Source organism: Argiope bruennichi, chromosome 9 (genome assembly GCF_947563725.1).
Source record: "Argiope bruennichi chromosome 9, qqArgBrue1.1, whole genome shotgun sequence".
Classification (NCBI taxonomy): domain Eukaryota; kingdom Metazoa; phylum Arthropoda; class Arachnida; order Araneae; family Araneidae; genus Argiope; species Argiope bruennichi.
This window is the reverse complement of record NC_079159.1, coordinates 89145446-89162276: the sequence shown is the minus strand read 5'-3', so window position 1 is coordinate 89162276 and position 16831 is coordinate 89145446. Positions and strand designations below refer to the sequence as shown.

Genomic DNA, 16831 nt, shown 5'->3' with positions numbered 1-16831 from the left:
AAAAATATGGTTAAAATATTTCTTTAAAAATTCGTTAAAAATAGAAATTTGATTTATAGTTCAAAACAATAGTACCATTGAAAAGATTATTTTTTAAACTTCAAAATAATGGAAAAATCAATTTTGTGCTGTCATATTTTCGGAAGTTAAAGCCGAAAAACGCCGTAATTTCGCTTAATTTTTATTAATTAAAATTCTAATTAAAAATTAAAAAAAAATTCTTCCGAAGTGCACATTTCCGGCCTCCAAGGTATACACACTCCAAATTTGGTAGCTGTAGGTCGAACGGTCTGGCCTGTAGAGCGCCAACACACACGCACACACGCGCGCTCGCACACACACACACACGCACACATTGAGCTTTATTATAAGTATAGACTGTCACATACAAAACCTACGAAGTATTCTTACACCACTTTATACTTTCCCACCATCTTGTAGAACAGTGCAGCTATAATAATAACTGAGCAACTGAAAGAAATAAATTTTTAGAAGAATCCAATTGCAGAAGATCATTATTATGAAACATAATCTTCTATAATTATTATGAATATTCCTCTAAGAGTTCTCATTAATAAAAAAAGATTCTAACAAATTCATTAACAATTGAAATAACTTTCGTGTGTTATTTGTTTGACATCAAAAATAAAATTTTATATAATATTCTTATTGGATAGACTTTCTTCATTTTAATTTTATGAATGAACACGAATGATTCTATCTGTAAAAAAGCAATCTCTACGTTAAAAATCAAGATAAATGAGGTTGAGAAGAATTTTACAATTTTGTATAAATATATATCTTTTTATGAAGAACTACAGAAAGTTGTCTCTCTTAAAGTTTCTTGCATACTCTGTAATAAAGGTTTTATCTTAGAGAACGCCTTCCCGGATATTGACGCCATAGTTACGAAGTATTTACCTTTTGGTGTGAATTTAGCATTTTTACTGAATCTATCATGTGATCCTTGGCGAGTTTTTTGGCGATTAATCTCTAGCATGCTGTTAAAAGTATCTAAAATTCAAATTTTGCTTTTGGACGCGTTTTTGCCAACCAAAATTTGACATAAAACCACATTAAGTCGTTGCATTTTTGAGTTATCACATTTACAGGTTTCTGATAGTGCAGACTGACAGACAGTTAGATGCTAGATATGGCTCGAAATTTGAAAGATATCTACATTATAGAAGTTAAATCTGCGTAACGAAATTCATGGGTACACACAGATATAGTTCTTTTCATTTTGTAATTATCGTATTAACTTATATCTGAACAATCAGACGGACACATTTTCTTGCAAAGGATTTAACTCGAAATTTAACAGAAATCTACACATTTGGTGTAGAGATCATATACCAAATTTCATCTATCTGTCTCAAAACATTTTTGAGTCATCTTTGTCAGAGACAGATATATAGATGGACACACATTTTCCAAAAATGTATTTTGCGAACTCAGAGATGTCTAAATTGAGAAGATTCATCGAAATCACGATTTCGAACTTTTTGACGATTGCAATGCTTTCTCTAATGTTTCGTATAGTAGAAAGAAATTATGGAATTCAATTTTATTTTTGATTTTTGTAAACACGCAGTTATGATAAAAATTATTCGTTCTGTGACAAAATATTAAGTGCATGTAAATTTAACAGCACTGAAAATTAGGAATACTGGGTGATGTATCGTTTTCTTGAGTATTATCAACAAACAGTACAAATAAATACATACATGTAAACGAATTTGCTTAAATTTCCAAGGTTCGGGAGTGACGACGTATTGCTTACATCCTGGAGCCATTCATACTGGTCTCGGCCAACACATGGGATCTTCAATTAACAAATTCGTTGGGCAGCTGTACGAGTTCTGCAGTCGACTGCTTTTCAAAAGCCCCACGAAAGGCGCCCAGACCACTATTTACTGCGCAGTCGAAGAAAAACTAGCAAATGAATCGGGCCATTATTATTGGTAAGTGTTTTAATTTCAGTTGGTACAATTTATACAGTTTATTAAAATATTTAATAGGAGTAACAAAGCGGAAATTCTCATGTTTGGAATTTTGTGTCTTCAGTGCTGTAATGCCCTCTTTTGAATATATTTAACATTGAAATTTCACCTTTTTAAATTTTTGCATCCTTTTATTATCAGTGAATTTTAAAAATAAGTTCCGAGTTTATATTGAGAATTCTCTTAAATTTCTCTCATTTCATCGTGTAAGTATATTTGATGCTGAAAATTCTTTTAATTTTCTTTACTTCTGTAATTATAAATATATTCTTGATCAAACTGTTCTTTACAGAATAAGTTTATTTGAAGCAAGAGGAACAATATATGAAGTATAAAGAATTTTTGCAGGAAATGGAATCGAAATAAATCGGAAATTAACTTATTTTAACCTCAAAATAAGTTTGAATAATTGACGAAAAAGGACGTTTCAGTGAGTATTTTAAGTGATTCCAAGCTATGGCCATTTTTTAAAAGAAAGCGCAGCTCGTATTTTGGGTGAAATATGCAAAGCTATAAAAAAAGAGCACGAGAAAGCTTCTTATCATTTATACATTTGAAATGGGAACTTCACAGAAAAGAAGGCATTAGCTGACACTTCCGTGAGAGTTGGGATTTTAATGTGATATCATAGATCAACAAAAACAGTTAAAGTTACAGTAATGGGATCCTGAGAAGATGGGAAAAATAGACATTATGTACGATTTAGAAATCAAATGTGGAGTATTGAATTTAAATAATGAAAAAATGAATGAATTTTAAAAACTTGGTAAAATTGAAATCTTTTACATATATTTTTTACAATTTAATTCCTTTCTGTAATTATTTACAAAAATAGTTCTTAAGCTATATATTTTAATTATTTAAATTCAATACTTCGTGATTTGCTCATTTTTACTTATTGCTAATGGCCCTCATATTCATAGATGATTAGTTTTTTGCCCCTCGATTTCCTTTAGAGGACGTGACAATTCCAAATTAAGAGAGCATTTAAATTTTTTATATTGATAACCTACAGGGACTTTATATTTAAAGTTACACATTGGGCTGGCTGTAAAAGAAAAACTATTAGACAAAATGCAATCAAACCTGATAATAATTGACAGGAGAAGATAGAATTTCATATTCCCCCCCCAAAAAAAGTGTTTAAAAACTCACCATTTGCATATAATGGTGATGTAATATTTTTAAGAACATCCAACATTTTGCAAACAGATGAAGTCTTTTTTTTTTTTTATCTAAATGAGAATGTGAACATTAATATTTGCAGGAATTTTGTCAAACAAATCTCTTTATGTTATCTACCAGTTCCATTATATTCTTTGAAAGTCGCCAAATGATAGTATTGATTCTCCATTTGGTGAATTAATCGTGGTTCCAACTCTCTATCTGCATTCTGAGTTCTATTGATTTTTTATTGGCTTTCATTACAAATTTCTATAAATTATACTTTTTGAATGCATCGATTGCATATTTGTTATCCGAACTTCGTGGTATAAAATGCTATTTTTCTTTACCGAATATATTGAACTCCTTTCACCGCTCGCCCACTGGACAAATTATTATTACAACATTATTACTCGCTTTAATGTTGCCATCTTTGACGATCTTTCATCTTTTACAACACTTTTTACATTTCATAAAATATTAAAAATTCCAAGTTCACTTTTACTAGGTTGTATACCCTCCTACCCTCCCCGTCTTTTCTGCCAAGATCGAGCTGGAGAAAAATTAAGCAAAAATAGCTTTGTAACCAAATAGAAACGGTTGGAATAATCGTGACATCATTTGTAAAAGAGGTTAAAGAAATTCGATAATCTATTCGATAAAATTAAACTTTAAAACAAATATTGAATATCCCGCAACTTCAAAAGATAAGATAAGATATCATAAATTTTGAAATAAATATCCGCTTAAAATTATAATACTGGGCAAAAATAATAGAAACATGATGTAATAGATATATCATGATGTTAAATAAATATTGTTAATATATTTGATACGAATGTAATAAACATAATTTCATTTATGTTTACTGAAACCAAATTTATTTTAAAGCTAATATAATTTGAGCAAAAATGCAAAAGGCTAAATATTTCTACAATTTAAGTTTCTTTTAACTAAATTTTTTAAAAATTAATTAATTAATCATCGGCTTATTAAACCTATACGCATCAAATATTTTTAAAAATTTGCGAAATGTCTCCTATTTTATAACACTAAAATTGAAAAATCAGTTATTAGAATGTACTAATCATCTGGGTTTCTTAATAAAAGGTAAGAAAATATTTTCCTCTCCAACAACGTCGGCTAAATAGCTAGAATATCTAATAAACATTATTAATATAAAATAGCCTTTACCTTTGGTAAGTACATATTTGGAAATAAAGAGTGAAGTTGCTTGGTTTTCCTAAAGAAGATGCCACAGGAACTGTAGGAAATCGACAAAAACTTCTAAGCGTGGACCAAGTCATTATATACTTCCCATTTCGTTGCTTTTGACATCATTTGCAAATCACTTTCTTTAAAAGCGCAGTTTTATTTCCCTGAAAATGAAACAGTCATCAATTTCTTTGTTAGACATAAAAAACTGCCTTTTAAATAAACCTTGAGTGCATAAAACGACTAACAAATATCAGCATCTTTTTACAAACTTGTTAAAGAATTGTCTCCTATTCTATTTGATCTTTCTGACATCCCATTGAGCACACAACTGTCATCAGTCAAGTACTGACAGTAAGAAAAACAGCTTATGTTAATATTTAAGAAACTATCTTCAGAATTATCAGAATTGATAAGATGGAATAGAAAGTATTTACTTTCATGTTTACAATTATTTGAAACTAATCCGTTGTTTCTTAAAGCTAGAAAATAAAAATAAAACTAATTTGTAATTGTCTTTTTTTCTTTTAAGGCAGAAAGCAATGAATACTGTAAAAGATTACTCCTCAAAATTTATACATTTATTCAATTGTAAGGCATTGAATTCATTGTAAGTCATAAACTAGGAAGTAGTCATTTTCTTAAGGAAATGGCCTTTTAACCCTTAATATATTATTGATCTTCTGATTAATTGCATTCCAGACGCTTATTGACATTAGCAGATTATTTTTATAATGTGCTAATTCATGAATGCAATAACATATTTCTTCTTAGAGATTAAAATTTCCATTAATGCGAAATTACTGGTAACATGAGAAAACTCCGCCGATGGAGAAATCAATTACAAAGTATTTAAATACATTTGTAGAAGCAATTAATAAAATGATTAACTAAGATTTAAAAGTTAGAAAAGGATAAAAAAATTCCTCTCATCAGGCTGGAAGATAAAGTTAGATTTTTTTTTACATCCTGCAACAAAAATTGTTGATGTTAGAAAATTAAGGCTTTTAAATCACTTTTAAGCACCAAACTTCTAAGATATTGCAGTTATAGAAAAATTTCAAATGCAAATTGTTCCTCTTAAAAAGGCACTAAATGTCTAACTGGTTTTATTTTTCTATCTTCAAAAGAATCTTAGATCAGATCTTAGAAAAGTTATAGCGAAATGAAAAATTTTAATCCTCCACCATTATCATCCCCTTTGAACTAGACGGGCCATTTGCGAACTCATCCGATAATTTTACATTTTTAACAATATATTCCGAGCCAGTTAAAATTCAAACAAAATTACTCTAGTTATCCTGTTTACGTGATAACGTGGCAAAGTGTTATACATGATAACATGGGCAAAAAGTTATATATACTATATATATATATAACTTTTGAACGAAGAAATGGTTTTAGGTTCGGTGAAGAAGTGAAGAAATTTTCCCGAAGTCTTGTTATGAAAACCATGGCAATAGGTAGTCTTCCTATAGGAATCAACCTAAAACAAAATGTTATCAGCTTTTGCCGAGATACGTGGCTTATAGCTGAACTATTTGTACAACCATGCTAGAATAGATAATGAATGGAAATATATTGCGACTCTTAATGAAGCACGCGTTTACAACAAAATAACTGCAACAAAAATAAGTTTATTTACTATCGAAAGCAATGAAAAAAATATTTACAAACTGCATTCCGTCATTGCAAAGGAAGTTTCAGTCGTAATTGTCATAGAGTTCTCCTATTAGGGGGTACTGAAAATCAACTCAAAGTATTATCAAAAGAAAATTTTCACTTCGAAGAATGACGAAGTTCGCTGTATCCTGATGAAGAATATCCTGCATTCTTTAAAGAAATATATACAATACCTGTGTCAGTCTTCATATATTTTCAGCATATTTCTGATAAATTAATACTTCACTAATGGTCTATTGTGCCTTTGGTCAGCTGAAAAGAGCATTTTCTAAGTGCAAATCCACCAGGATTGTGGACTCTTGAAAATAGTGAAAGAGGAAGTGAAATTTAACGAAAAGGCTATCTATTATGTAAATTGAGATGCAGCCTTAAGATGCAGTAAATTAAAATGCAGAGTGTGATATCGAATATTTAAAAAAAACAGTTCTTATACCTTAAATATAAATTAAATGGCCCGCAAATCATTCTAAAAACATATAAATGCCCTCCGACATTTTTTCAAACGGAATTTGCAATAGATTGCAAAAGAAAAAAATCACAAGGGCTTGGCTATTCTTTGCTGAAGACGCATAGAATCTTTTCTTTTTTTTCCTTTCTGTATGTCTCTGTGTGATATTCGAAATATTTATCACTAAAAAAATGTCCGGGTGAATTTTTTTTTTTCTTTCAAAGTTTTATTTAAAAAATGATGAACATAAAAACAGATGGAGGTCAGACACAATAATCCAACGATAGGAATAATGTATTATAATTTTCACAAATAAATCAAGATGGAATTTATTTTATCAATAAATTCTTAACTATCGCAAGAAAAGCTGTGAATTTTGAGGATAATTATTTTAAAACGCAGCTGCGGATTTTTTTTTTCACTTGAAATGGGAAGAAATTTATTTTGAAAGTCCCAGAATGAAAACTCATTATTCATTTCTTTCAGGAATTGATGAAAACTGATAGTCGTGAAATAAATATGACAACATTGAAGGGAATCAATTTGAATAAATCAAGACTTGTCTTAGTGGTTAATGATAGTTCATGATTACCGAGAGTTCGATAGAAGTTCGAGTTAGAAAATTTTCTATCACATAATGGATTTTACAGGTGCACGTAAGCGTCGGGGAAAAATCAATTGAAATGATAGAACGTTCTCCTTGAAATGGTATCTCAATTTTCTACTATTAAATTGAACTAATTGTCCTAATTCCTTCTAAAATAAAATTTTGAATATTATATATTTCTTTTCTCTGCTCTCATAATATTCAGCTATTTCTATTTATATAAGGATTCGTTCCTTGACTTTTCTTGAAAAATTGGGAATAAAATCGTTATAAATTACTCTAAAGTGAAGATATTAAACATATTTGAGAATATATATATGTAAGCATTATTTTATGTGAAGCAGAATGCAGTTTGAAGACAGTGAAGATACTTTTGATTTCGTGACGTCGTTTTATTTCATTTTGAAGAAGCAGGCAGGCATATGTACAAGCGATAAGTACACAGAACGACACAGAAAGGAATGAGGAAAAAGCTCTTGAACATTTTTTCCCTGGTCTTATATAACCTGAGATTTTGATAGGGAAAATATTTCTTTACAGTGCTAATATATTATTAAGATTTCGATAGGGATTTTTTGCTAGAGGGCAGGGGAAACACAGGGATCTTTTAAAAAAGAATTTGTCTCGTCAGCGGTATTTCGTCTCTTCACGCGGAGTATGGGAAAGTTAGGCTTTTAGCCGATTCAGCAATTTTACAAAGCTCTCCTGAATTAATTACGTAGAGAAAGTGGAATTGGATCACGAAATAAGAGAATATTTTAGAATGAAGTTACTATGGGCTAAATTAAGATAAAATCTTGGAAATTAATTAAATTGAAATTAGAATTAAAATATCATCACATATATTATATTTAAAAATTAGAATCCTCTATATTGAGAAACATTAAGAAAATATTATTTTTGGATACTTGAAAATGCATGGTAAAATAAAGGTAATAATAAATAAATGTAAAATAATAAATTACAAATCTATTCATTCAATCAATTCGTTTCTATGATCAGAATATGTATACCCCTTTATCCCAATTATCCGAGGTTTTCTATTTAATTATGAATATATGGAGTATTAATGAACGTTACTCCTTCTGAGAGTGGATAGTTAATAAATGAATTTGAATACAAAGGGATTGTTTACAGAACCTTCTTGTGCATGATGTAAATTATAGACTTATTTTAATTCTCATCAGAACATTTTCAATCACCTTCTACGATATTACTAAAATTAGTCTAAATGAATCTGAATTTTAAATAATTATATCATAATGATATAAATATTAAAGATTCACTTCAGAATTAAGTAGCGGTAATTTTCTTTAATAGATCCATTTTTAAGCTTTACTATTCATCCCAGTGTTTTAATTAGATGTATAACCGTAAGTAGTTAGTCCGATCTGCACGAAAGCTCACGGATTAAATGAATGAATCGACAGTACAGGCTGGAATTATGATAGAGTCCTAAGGGCCATCACTGGCACTTCTCGTAGAAGGTATCTTCCATCATCGGTAAGGGTAGCAAGCCCCAAACCGTTTCTGTACGCTACTCATTTTCATATCTGAAGTCCTCGGAAGGGGTATAAATTAGGAGTATAAAGATACAAATAGAAAATTAGGGGAATATATGAAAAGTCTAAAACGTCTTTTTAAGACTATGAAAATTTGAAAGTGGAAATATTTTGATGAGGAAGTTATTAAAATCACGTTGCAGAAAGAATTCAACTGAAATTTTTAGCTGCCATTTATCTCAGCCAACCAACCAACTGTCAAAGACGTTTAGTATGTAATATTGATAGATATGTCGCTCTAGAAACTGATACATAAAATCTTACAATTCGGATTTCCAATTTCCATTTTCATTCATATCCAAAGAATATTTCTTCGTTCTCTAATTAGTAAGAATATCTTTAAATGTAAGATAAATTAAAATTCCTTAGAATTAAGAAAGTCTATATCGCTTTTTTGCTAATTGCAAATATTTGAAACGGATTTTTGATTTATAGGTTACCGAACTGTCTAGTCAAAGCTCATGTCTTCATTGTAATTTTACTTTTGGAAAATGAAAATTTATTTTGATGTTTCAAAGTGTTAACTTTGAAGTTCAATATTCATGTAGTATTATAAATGCTATTAAGCTTATTCAAAAATCTATTAACCTTTCCTAATGTTTTCCTAAAGTTTTGTTTCAGACCTTTTCTGGTTTTTTCTGAGTGTTTGAAAATCCATATAGTTCATTTTTTCAAAAGAAACAATAATTTTCATAAATAATTTGCCTATTCTGATTTTTTTTAAAATCAAACATAAGAATTTTTGAAGTAGAAAGCGTTGGTCTAGAGATTTCATGCCAAGGAAAAATATGCTTTTTTTCAATTAAAATGCACTGAATTTTAATGACATTTATTACTGATATGCATGCAGGCATCCTGACATAGGGGTAGCGCGTTTCCCCGTGATCTGGGCTTCCCGGGTTCAGCTTCCGATTCGGGTATGGTTGTTCTTCTGTGTTCTATCTGTGAAGTGTGTGAATGCGCACCCCTGTAAAAAGGGACTGCGCAAGCGAATGTGATGCATGAAGTACCTAAGTTTTACTCATGGCCCTAGTTGGCACTACTGAAAAACCAAGAGACGCTCACTTGGCATAATTCGCTGACAGATAACTTTAGCGGGCTTATAAAATGCCATAAATCACAACACAACAACACTAATATGCTTGGTAATCTTGGCATCTATTGACAATATAAGGGTGTGCCAAATAAATATGAATTTTTACACCAAACGATTTAATAGTAATGAAATGACTAATGAAAACTATAGTAATAAAAATGTACACTTTGCTTGTACACTTTGTACAAGCAAAGTGTACACTTTGTCAGACTAAATAAAAAATCTTTATTTATGTTTCAATAAATTCTTTATTTATTTTTTCAAATTTGAGTAGCATCTTAGCCGTTGCAGTTCCAATGAACTGCCCCGTTGCCCAGGGAACACCACGTGGAGGTGTGCTACTCTCGTTCCCCGCCCGCCAACCCTCCCTTCAACATCCGATGACAGTCCTGATTTTAAGACAGCATCGATACTACAGTTCTGATCTTAAACTGCATTCTGCCGCTGCCGGTATTCAGCCGGCAAGTCCAAGGCCATGCAAAGTTGGTAAACTGCAAATGACTCCACAACTGGCACTCCAATAGGAGCCAGTAGTGCTGGCAACTTTAACGCACAGCACATTTCGTAAACCATGACAGATTTTACGATCGGAGTCTCAGCCTTTTGGACTTGAATTGGAGCCAATTCAACAGGTAGCTCCAGAGCTCGGCAGATCTTATAAACGACAAACGAGCGCACTACAGCAACTCGGGGTACAGGCGGGTCAGATGATACATCTGTATCAAGATCCAAAACTGGATTTGAATCTACATCCCCAATAGATGGCAAATTGGGGGTAAGGAAATATTCTAGTATTTCCCAAATCGTCATTAAGACGAGGAACACAATGATGGCCGAAGCCTCATTGAAGTTCTCGAAAAGCGCACTAAGCATTATAACTCAGCAAAAACAGTCGCACAACGTTTGGTTGCAAAACAGTGAATGAATTTTTACAGAAAGCAACAGAATAAGAATCCATTGTTTATTCTGTTAGATTGTTTAGAATTTATAACTTTGTTAAACATTTAAGCTGTTACATTACTGTTGACAACAATGATAAAAGTCACTGTTGAAATATTTTGTATGTATTAACAATTGAAGAATGACCAATAATTATTACAAAGCCAAAAAAAGAATAACTGTAAATAATACAGATTTGGAAAGTAAGGGGAGGCTAAAATTGGGGGAATTAATACCTAAAATAATTCTTAAATATTTGTAGAATTTTTAAATGTATTAGAAATAATGTGCCTTTTTATGGGAGTAAATTTAAAATAACTTAATGAAATAGTGTACGAGATTTAAAAATAATATTTTCATTTGGCGTTTCAAATGAAACAATATTCTTTTCTATCCTTTACACTGATGAAGAAAGTAAGGGATAGCTAGGAGGTAGGCAGAGCTGGGGAATGGCAGTAAAAAGAAAGGGGGAACTGGTATTTTACCAAAAAATAAAGCATTCGTATTTTGGAAGGTTTAATAATTTTCAAATCATTTCTAAGCAGCTTTATTCCTGTGATCAAAATCTTAAGAAATTGAATCGATGCTCATGTTACATTTGGAAATAACATTTTCTACCTTTTATTTTATGTGTTGATAATAAAATATCTGTGGTTTGTTATAAGTGTAACAAGTTAGGAAATTATTAGATAAATATTAATGAACAATGACTGAAATAACTTTTCAAATTTTTTAATTTCCTTTTTCCAAACAGTATTTCATTCTAATTTTCAAAATATCTCTAGACACAGTATATAATCAGCTTTTATAAAGTAAAAGTGTTCAGAAATATACTTACAGAAATTTATATTTCTATATAAATTTCCATAAAAATTTCTGAAAAATATCAAAAATATACTTCGCAATGTTAAAATAAATGCAATATTGATCTGTAAATTCATATCAGAAGCATTTCCTAGTTCAGTTATATTAGCATCCCTTTTGAAGGCTACATTTCGGCTACTGGGCTATTACCACATCAAAGCTATTTTAGGGTAAGAATTGTAATTTTGAACCATGGAGACGGTGAGTCGATTAGCGACCCCTTTCAGAACTGGCCCCAATAATTTAGCACAAGCGGAATTAGTTAGCGTCCACCTCTCCCGAGGTCCAGACCTTGCTATTTGGCCACTACGGACAGCATATACATTTCTTGTGTCTTAGAATATAACGGTTAAAAATAAGAATTTTTGTTTTTAGATTTCCTCCTGAGGAATATGCATCTTGGAATAATTTGGACAGGATGCATTTAGTAACAGGCCTTTAATGTAATAAATTCCTATATTTTTTTATTAATTTGGAATAATTTATTATCTGAAGAAAACAAATGAACTGATATAGAGGTAATAGACAAACGTAATGCTGAAATTGGAGTTTGAACATAATTATTTTAATTTTTTAAAATCAGAAATGGAAGTTGTGAATATGGAGGAAGTACTTTTTATTCAGAATCATTTCTAATTTGTAAATATTATTTTTGATCGGATGTGTTTGCAGATTACAGAATGAATGAATTATTAAAGCTTACGATTAATGAAAATTCATTAATCGTAACTTGATGCATTGAAAGAGTTCGCGATGATCAACTGAATATAACAGACTCAATTTGAATAAATCAAAATTTATTTTGGTCTTTAATGATAGTTTGAGATTTCCGAGAGTTATACAAAAGTATATCTATCACATTCTAAAGTTTAATCTCATCCCTTATTGAAATATTTTGAACAGTTTAAATATTAAAGAAAAAAATAAATTGAATAGGATATCGAACGTTCTACTTGAAAGCTATGCATTTTACCATTAACTTGAACTAGTAATCTCTATTCATTTTAAACTGCGTTTATAAATCTTAGAAATTCATTCCTCATATCTTATAAAATTAGTCGTTTCTATTTTTATAAAATGGCACTCAAGACTTTTCTTCTACAGAATTGGGAATAAATTATTCTACAGTGAAGATTATGATAACTATTTAATATCTTCACTTTGGCATTATGTCTGCCTTACGTAAAAAAAACCATTTCAGCATTCTATCCGTGAACGCAGTATTGGAAAATGTTGAAAACTAGGCGAATGAAATTCGGCAGTAGTGATTTTAAACTAAATTCGTAGATGTATCAAATTTACAACGAAATCCATTCATATAACAACCAAACGTCTGTCTAATTGTTTGACTGCAAGTGAACTAGATAAAAACAAAACGCAAAGAATTAATCAGACAAATTTTGGTACTTGAGTTTAGCATGTAAAATGTAGATACATCAAATTTTGAACAAAAACGTTCAAATGGTTGATAATATATCATATATGCAAAAGCAATAATTCATAATGGCTTGTAATACTGGCATGTGATTTTGTGACTTCAGTTGTATTTTTCTGTGAAATTTCGTTTTCAATCGATGGGAAAAAGAATCTTTAAAATACACAACAGTACTCTAAATTAAGCGAAACTGCTGAATTCTCGATAAAATTCTCTATTTCTTAACTATTGTTTTCTGTTGGGATATAAAGTGTGTCTAAACTCAAAATCCACAATTTTATGCCTTTCTGGGGGAGTAAGAGTTTTATTGGAAAGTATGCAAAAAAGTTAAAGGAAGATTATCCCTGCTGATTTCTCCATATCTTTAAAAGAGCATGTTACAAAACTGCACTAGATCTTCTCACCTTCTGGGTCTGCACTGACCTCACCTTCTGGGTGAGGTCAGATCTTCGATTCTTCGATCTTAAATCAGCGGCAGTTGAATAAATGGCACTAGGGCGACATAGAATAATCTCTAAATTCATTAGGTAAATTCTCTTCAATTTATTTCTAATTAAAAATTGAATTAATAATTTGAAAATTCTTTTCTTAATAAGTTGCTAACGTCAATGTATCAAGTATCTGCGAAGATTGGTTGCTTCAGATCTAACGATTTGCCTTATAAATTGTTTTGGAAAATTTTAAATCAAGGCTGTTATAAATTACAGATATAATGCCAATCTATAAAGATTATCATGTGTGAAAGTAGAATAGATTAGATAATGAAAATGAATTGCACGATTACCATTGATTCTTTCGACAAGACCCTTATAACATTTGATTGCATTCCACTTTTGTACTCCGTTGCAGATTTCCAACTAGACAACAGCTTAGGGTGAACAGGATGAGAAAGGCCATCAACGGGTCAATCGAACGACTTGTTTTTACTAGTTGCCAAATAAATAAATTTGTAAATATTCTATGAATTATAAAACATTAAAGTAATATAAATATTTTATTAAATGTAATTGATCAGATTCTTATATGTTTCATTGCATTAACTTTGTGATTAGGTTATTTATAAACACAATGTGAAACATAAAAGAGAATGCCAGGCAGTCTGGAGTCACAAAGGATAAATAAAAAAATGTATTTTCATAAAGTTAATAAGATAAAAAAAATTATTGTATAATGAAATATCAGTATGTCAAAAATGAGATGAAATGTGAAATTAAATTTACCTGTTTATCAAAAAAGGTCTTGATAATCTGTCTAGGATTGCAAAATACTTAAATTTCCTTGCATTTGTAATTGAAAGCTAGTAAAATTAATTAACATATAAATGATGAATGTCGGAAATATCTGCAATGATTTATATTTAAATTCCAACCCCTACCACAAGTTTTACAATTACAAGTAATTTCTCAAATTTCAAAATTCTCACATCCATCTGTTAGAGTACAGGGGTTATTCCAAAATAATGCGCCAAGACCCTGAACAATATTCTTCTATACTAAATGATGATCTTGTTTGCTTTCTCATTTGAACTGAGAATGGATTCGTTCCTCTTCATCAAAGAGACATTAGGATAAGCTGAGAAATTCCTCTTTATACATGCTCTTTATTTTCGAGAATGATATTATGTGTTAAGAAATGAATATAAAATTCGATGCACATTAGTATTCTATCAGCAATTAATAACTCAAATATTTTAAATAGAAGATAAAATGTTTGTGTAAAGGAAAGAAGTTTTTGAATGCTAACGAATTGAGAATTGCATTCAAAACATACTGATTTGTAATAATTGCTGCTTCTGTTTTTAAAAACAAAACTAGTCCCTAATTTTTAAAAATTCATAATATTGAATGTAATTGTAATTTATATTATTTTATGGAATTTTTAGCATAAGAAAATTAATAAAAGGTAAGTGTTCGTCGTTTCTATAAAGTGACGTCGCTTTCAGATGGCGCTGCTAATTCATCGTTTGGTTTCTAACTTTTAATTAATTAATCTTTTAAATTAATTAAAATTCAGAATGTTTAATGTTACTTATGAATAAGAAATTCTATGAAGAAATCTATGCAGCATCCAACAGAAGAAACATTTTCATTAAAGAAAAACTGTATTTCTTAAGATAACTATGTTACGAAAATTTTTGAAAACTGATTTTCTTGTATTTATATGATCATCAAAGGGTATATATATATATATTTTAATTATAAAGATGCTTTTTTAAACATGAGAGTTAATTTACTCTCAAGAAACAAAACAAAAAAAAAGATAATATATGCATATATAAAATGTTTATTTGAACTGTTCTCAATTTTCAGATGCATTCTAATACTTCATTTCTATTTTTTTTGTACCTCATAATGACGCATTTCTAGTAGAGTTTTTCAATTCATACACTTCCTCCAAAGTACTAATCAGAGATTCCAAAGATTTTTGTTTCATACGCATGTATTAGCTTTCTTATCAGAAGCACTCTTGGTTCAAAGACTCAACCATGTGTCATTCTTGATGGAGAATTCGGCAAACGCTTTTAATACGTTACTTTGTAGAAGATTGAGCCTTTTTTTTCAATAGCAGCCATAATTTAGCAAAAGAGGATATTACTGAAACCTTGAAAATAAAGAGTGCTTAACCTTCACATATCTTCCAAGTACTGAGACCTCCAAATTCAAGAAGGGAACAAGTTTTCGAGTATTGAATCAGATTTCGTTTGAGCACCAGTATTGTTCCGTTGACCACATTTTCTTAAGAATCTTACCGGAACAGAAAGTCCTCGTGTTATCTAGAATTCTCGAAATATATCGAAAAGTAATTATCTCTTAAAATCAGATTTAATTTTGATTGTCTACAATGCTACTCATTAAGACAAAATTTTTCAATTATAATTAATTATTTTTTCAGGAAAAAATATTTTTTGATATTTTAATTAATAATCTCTATAAACTGCATCTTATTTCCCCTTATATATTTGAATTTAGCTGTTAAAAAACATCATATCCAGTCTAATGATGGCCACAACATAAGGGTCTTGTATGTTTAATATTTACTAGATTTCTATTTTCGGGTTTTTACAGGTTTGAAGAAAACTTTTCTTACTTACCTATTACTGCAATGGGCAATTCTGCAGATGATATTTGCATTCTTTTTAAACGAAATTGAATCAGTGAATTATGAAATGAAGTGTGTTTAGCATTTCCTGAAGAATAACTTATTATGTCTCGAGCTTGAAGCTACTATGCTGCTCATACAATTTTCCATATTAAATTATCCACGAATTAAAGTGATGTAGTACCATAGGCATCTTGTCCTTTGATAAGAGACAGGCGAGAGAAACCGAAGGAAATCACAAGATACATACAACAGACTGCTGGGAAGCATATATTGTATTTTACTTTGCCCCACACAAAAGAAAGCATATAAAGAGAGGTAATTTGTTTTCAAGACACTCAGAATGATGTGTGCCATTAAAGTCTGTTCTTAAGTTACGAGTTTCCAGGTGTACTAGAAACTCCAAAGACCAGCAATAGAGGTGAGAGTTTCTTCACTAATTAAAGCTAATTTTTTTCTGATTAACAATTCTGGACATATACATATTTGGAGAGAATAGAGAAAAAGCATTTATCCCTCCAACATTATTGAAAAAAGACCAATTTGAAAATGGTGGGGGTTGTGGCCTGAAGATATATGATGCTGGATAGCAGAAAATATCTGAAACATGAGAAGATCAAGTCTCTAGTATCTACGTTTTGCTCTTCATGTATATCTTTTTACAGGCGTGATGAATCTTTAATAATTCTTCAGGGATTTTAAAGCAAAATTTTGAG

The 16831-nt window shown here is 30.3% G+C and overlaps 1 protein-coding gene across 4 annotated transcripts in view; it reads left to right on the top strand.

Moving 5' to 3' along the window:
* Positions 1–16831, top strand: part of LOC129985138 (retinol dehydrogenase 13-like) — a 77688-nt gene that overhangs the window by 38980 nt on the left and 21877 nt on the right. For all 4 annotated transcript variants that reach the window (XM_056095058.1, XM_056095056.1, XM_056095059.1 and 1 more), the window contains one exon: positions 1757–1964. In XM_056095058.1, the coding sequence (XP_055951033.1) occupies positions 1757–1964 (208 nt within the window). The remainder of the gene's footprint in view (positions 1–1756; positions 1965–16831) is intronic.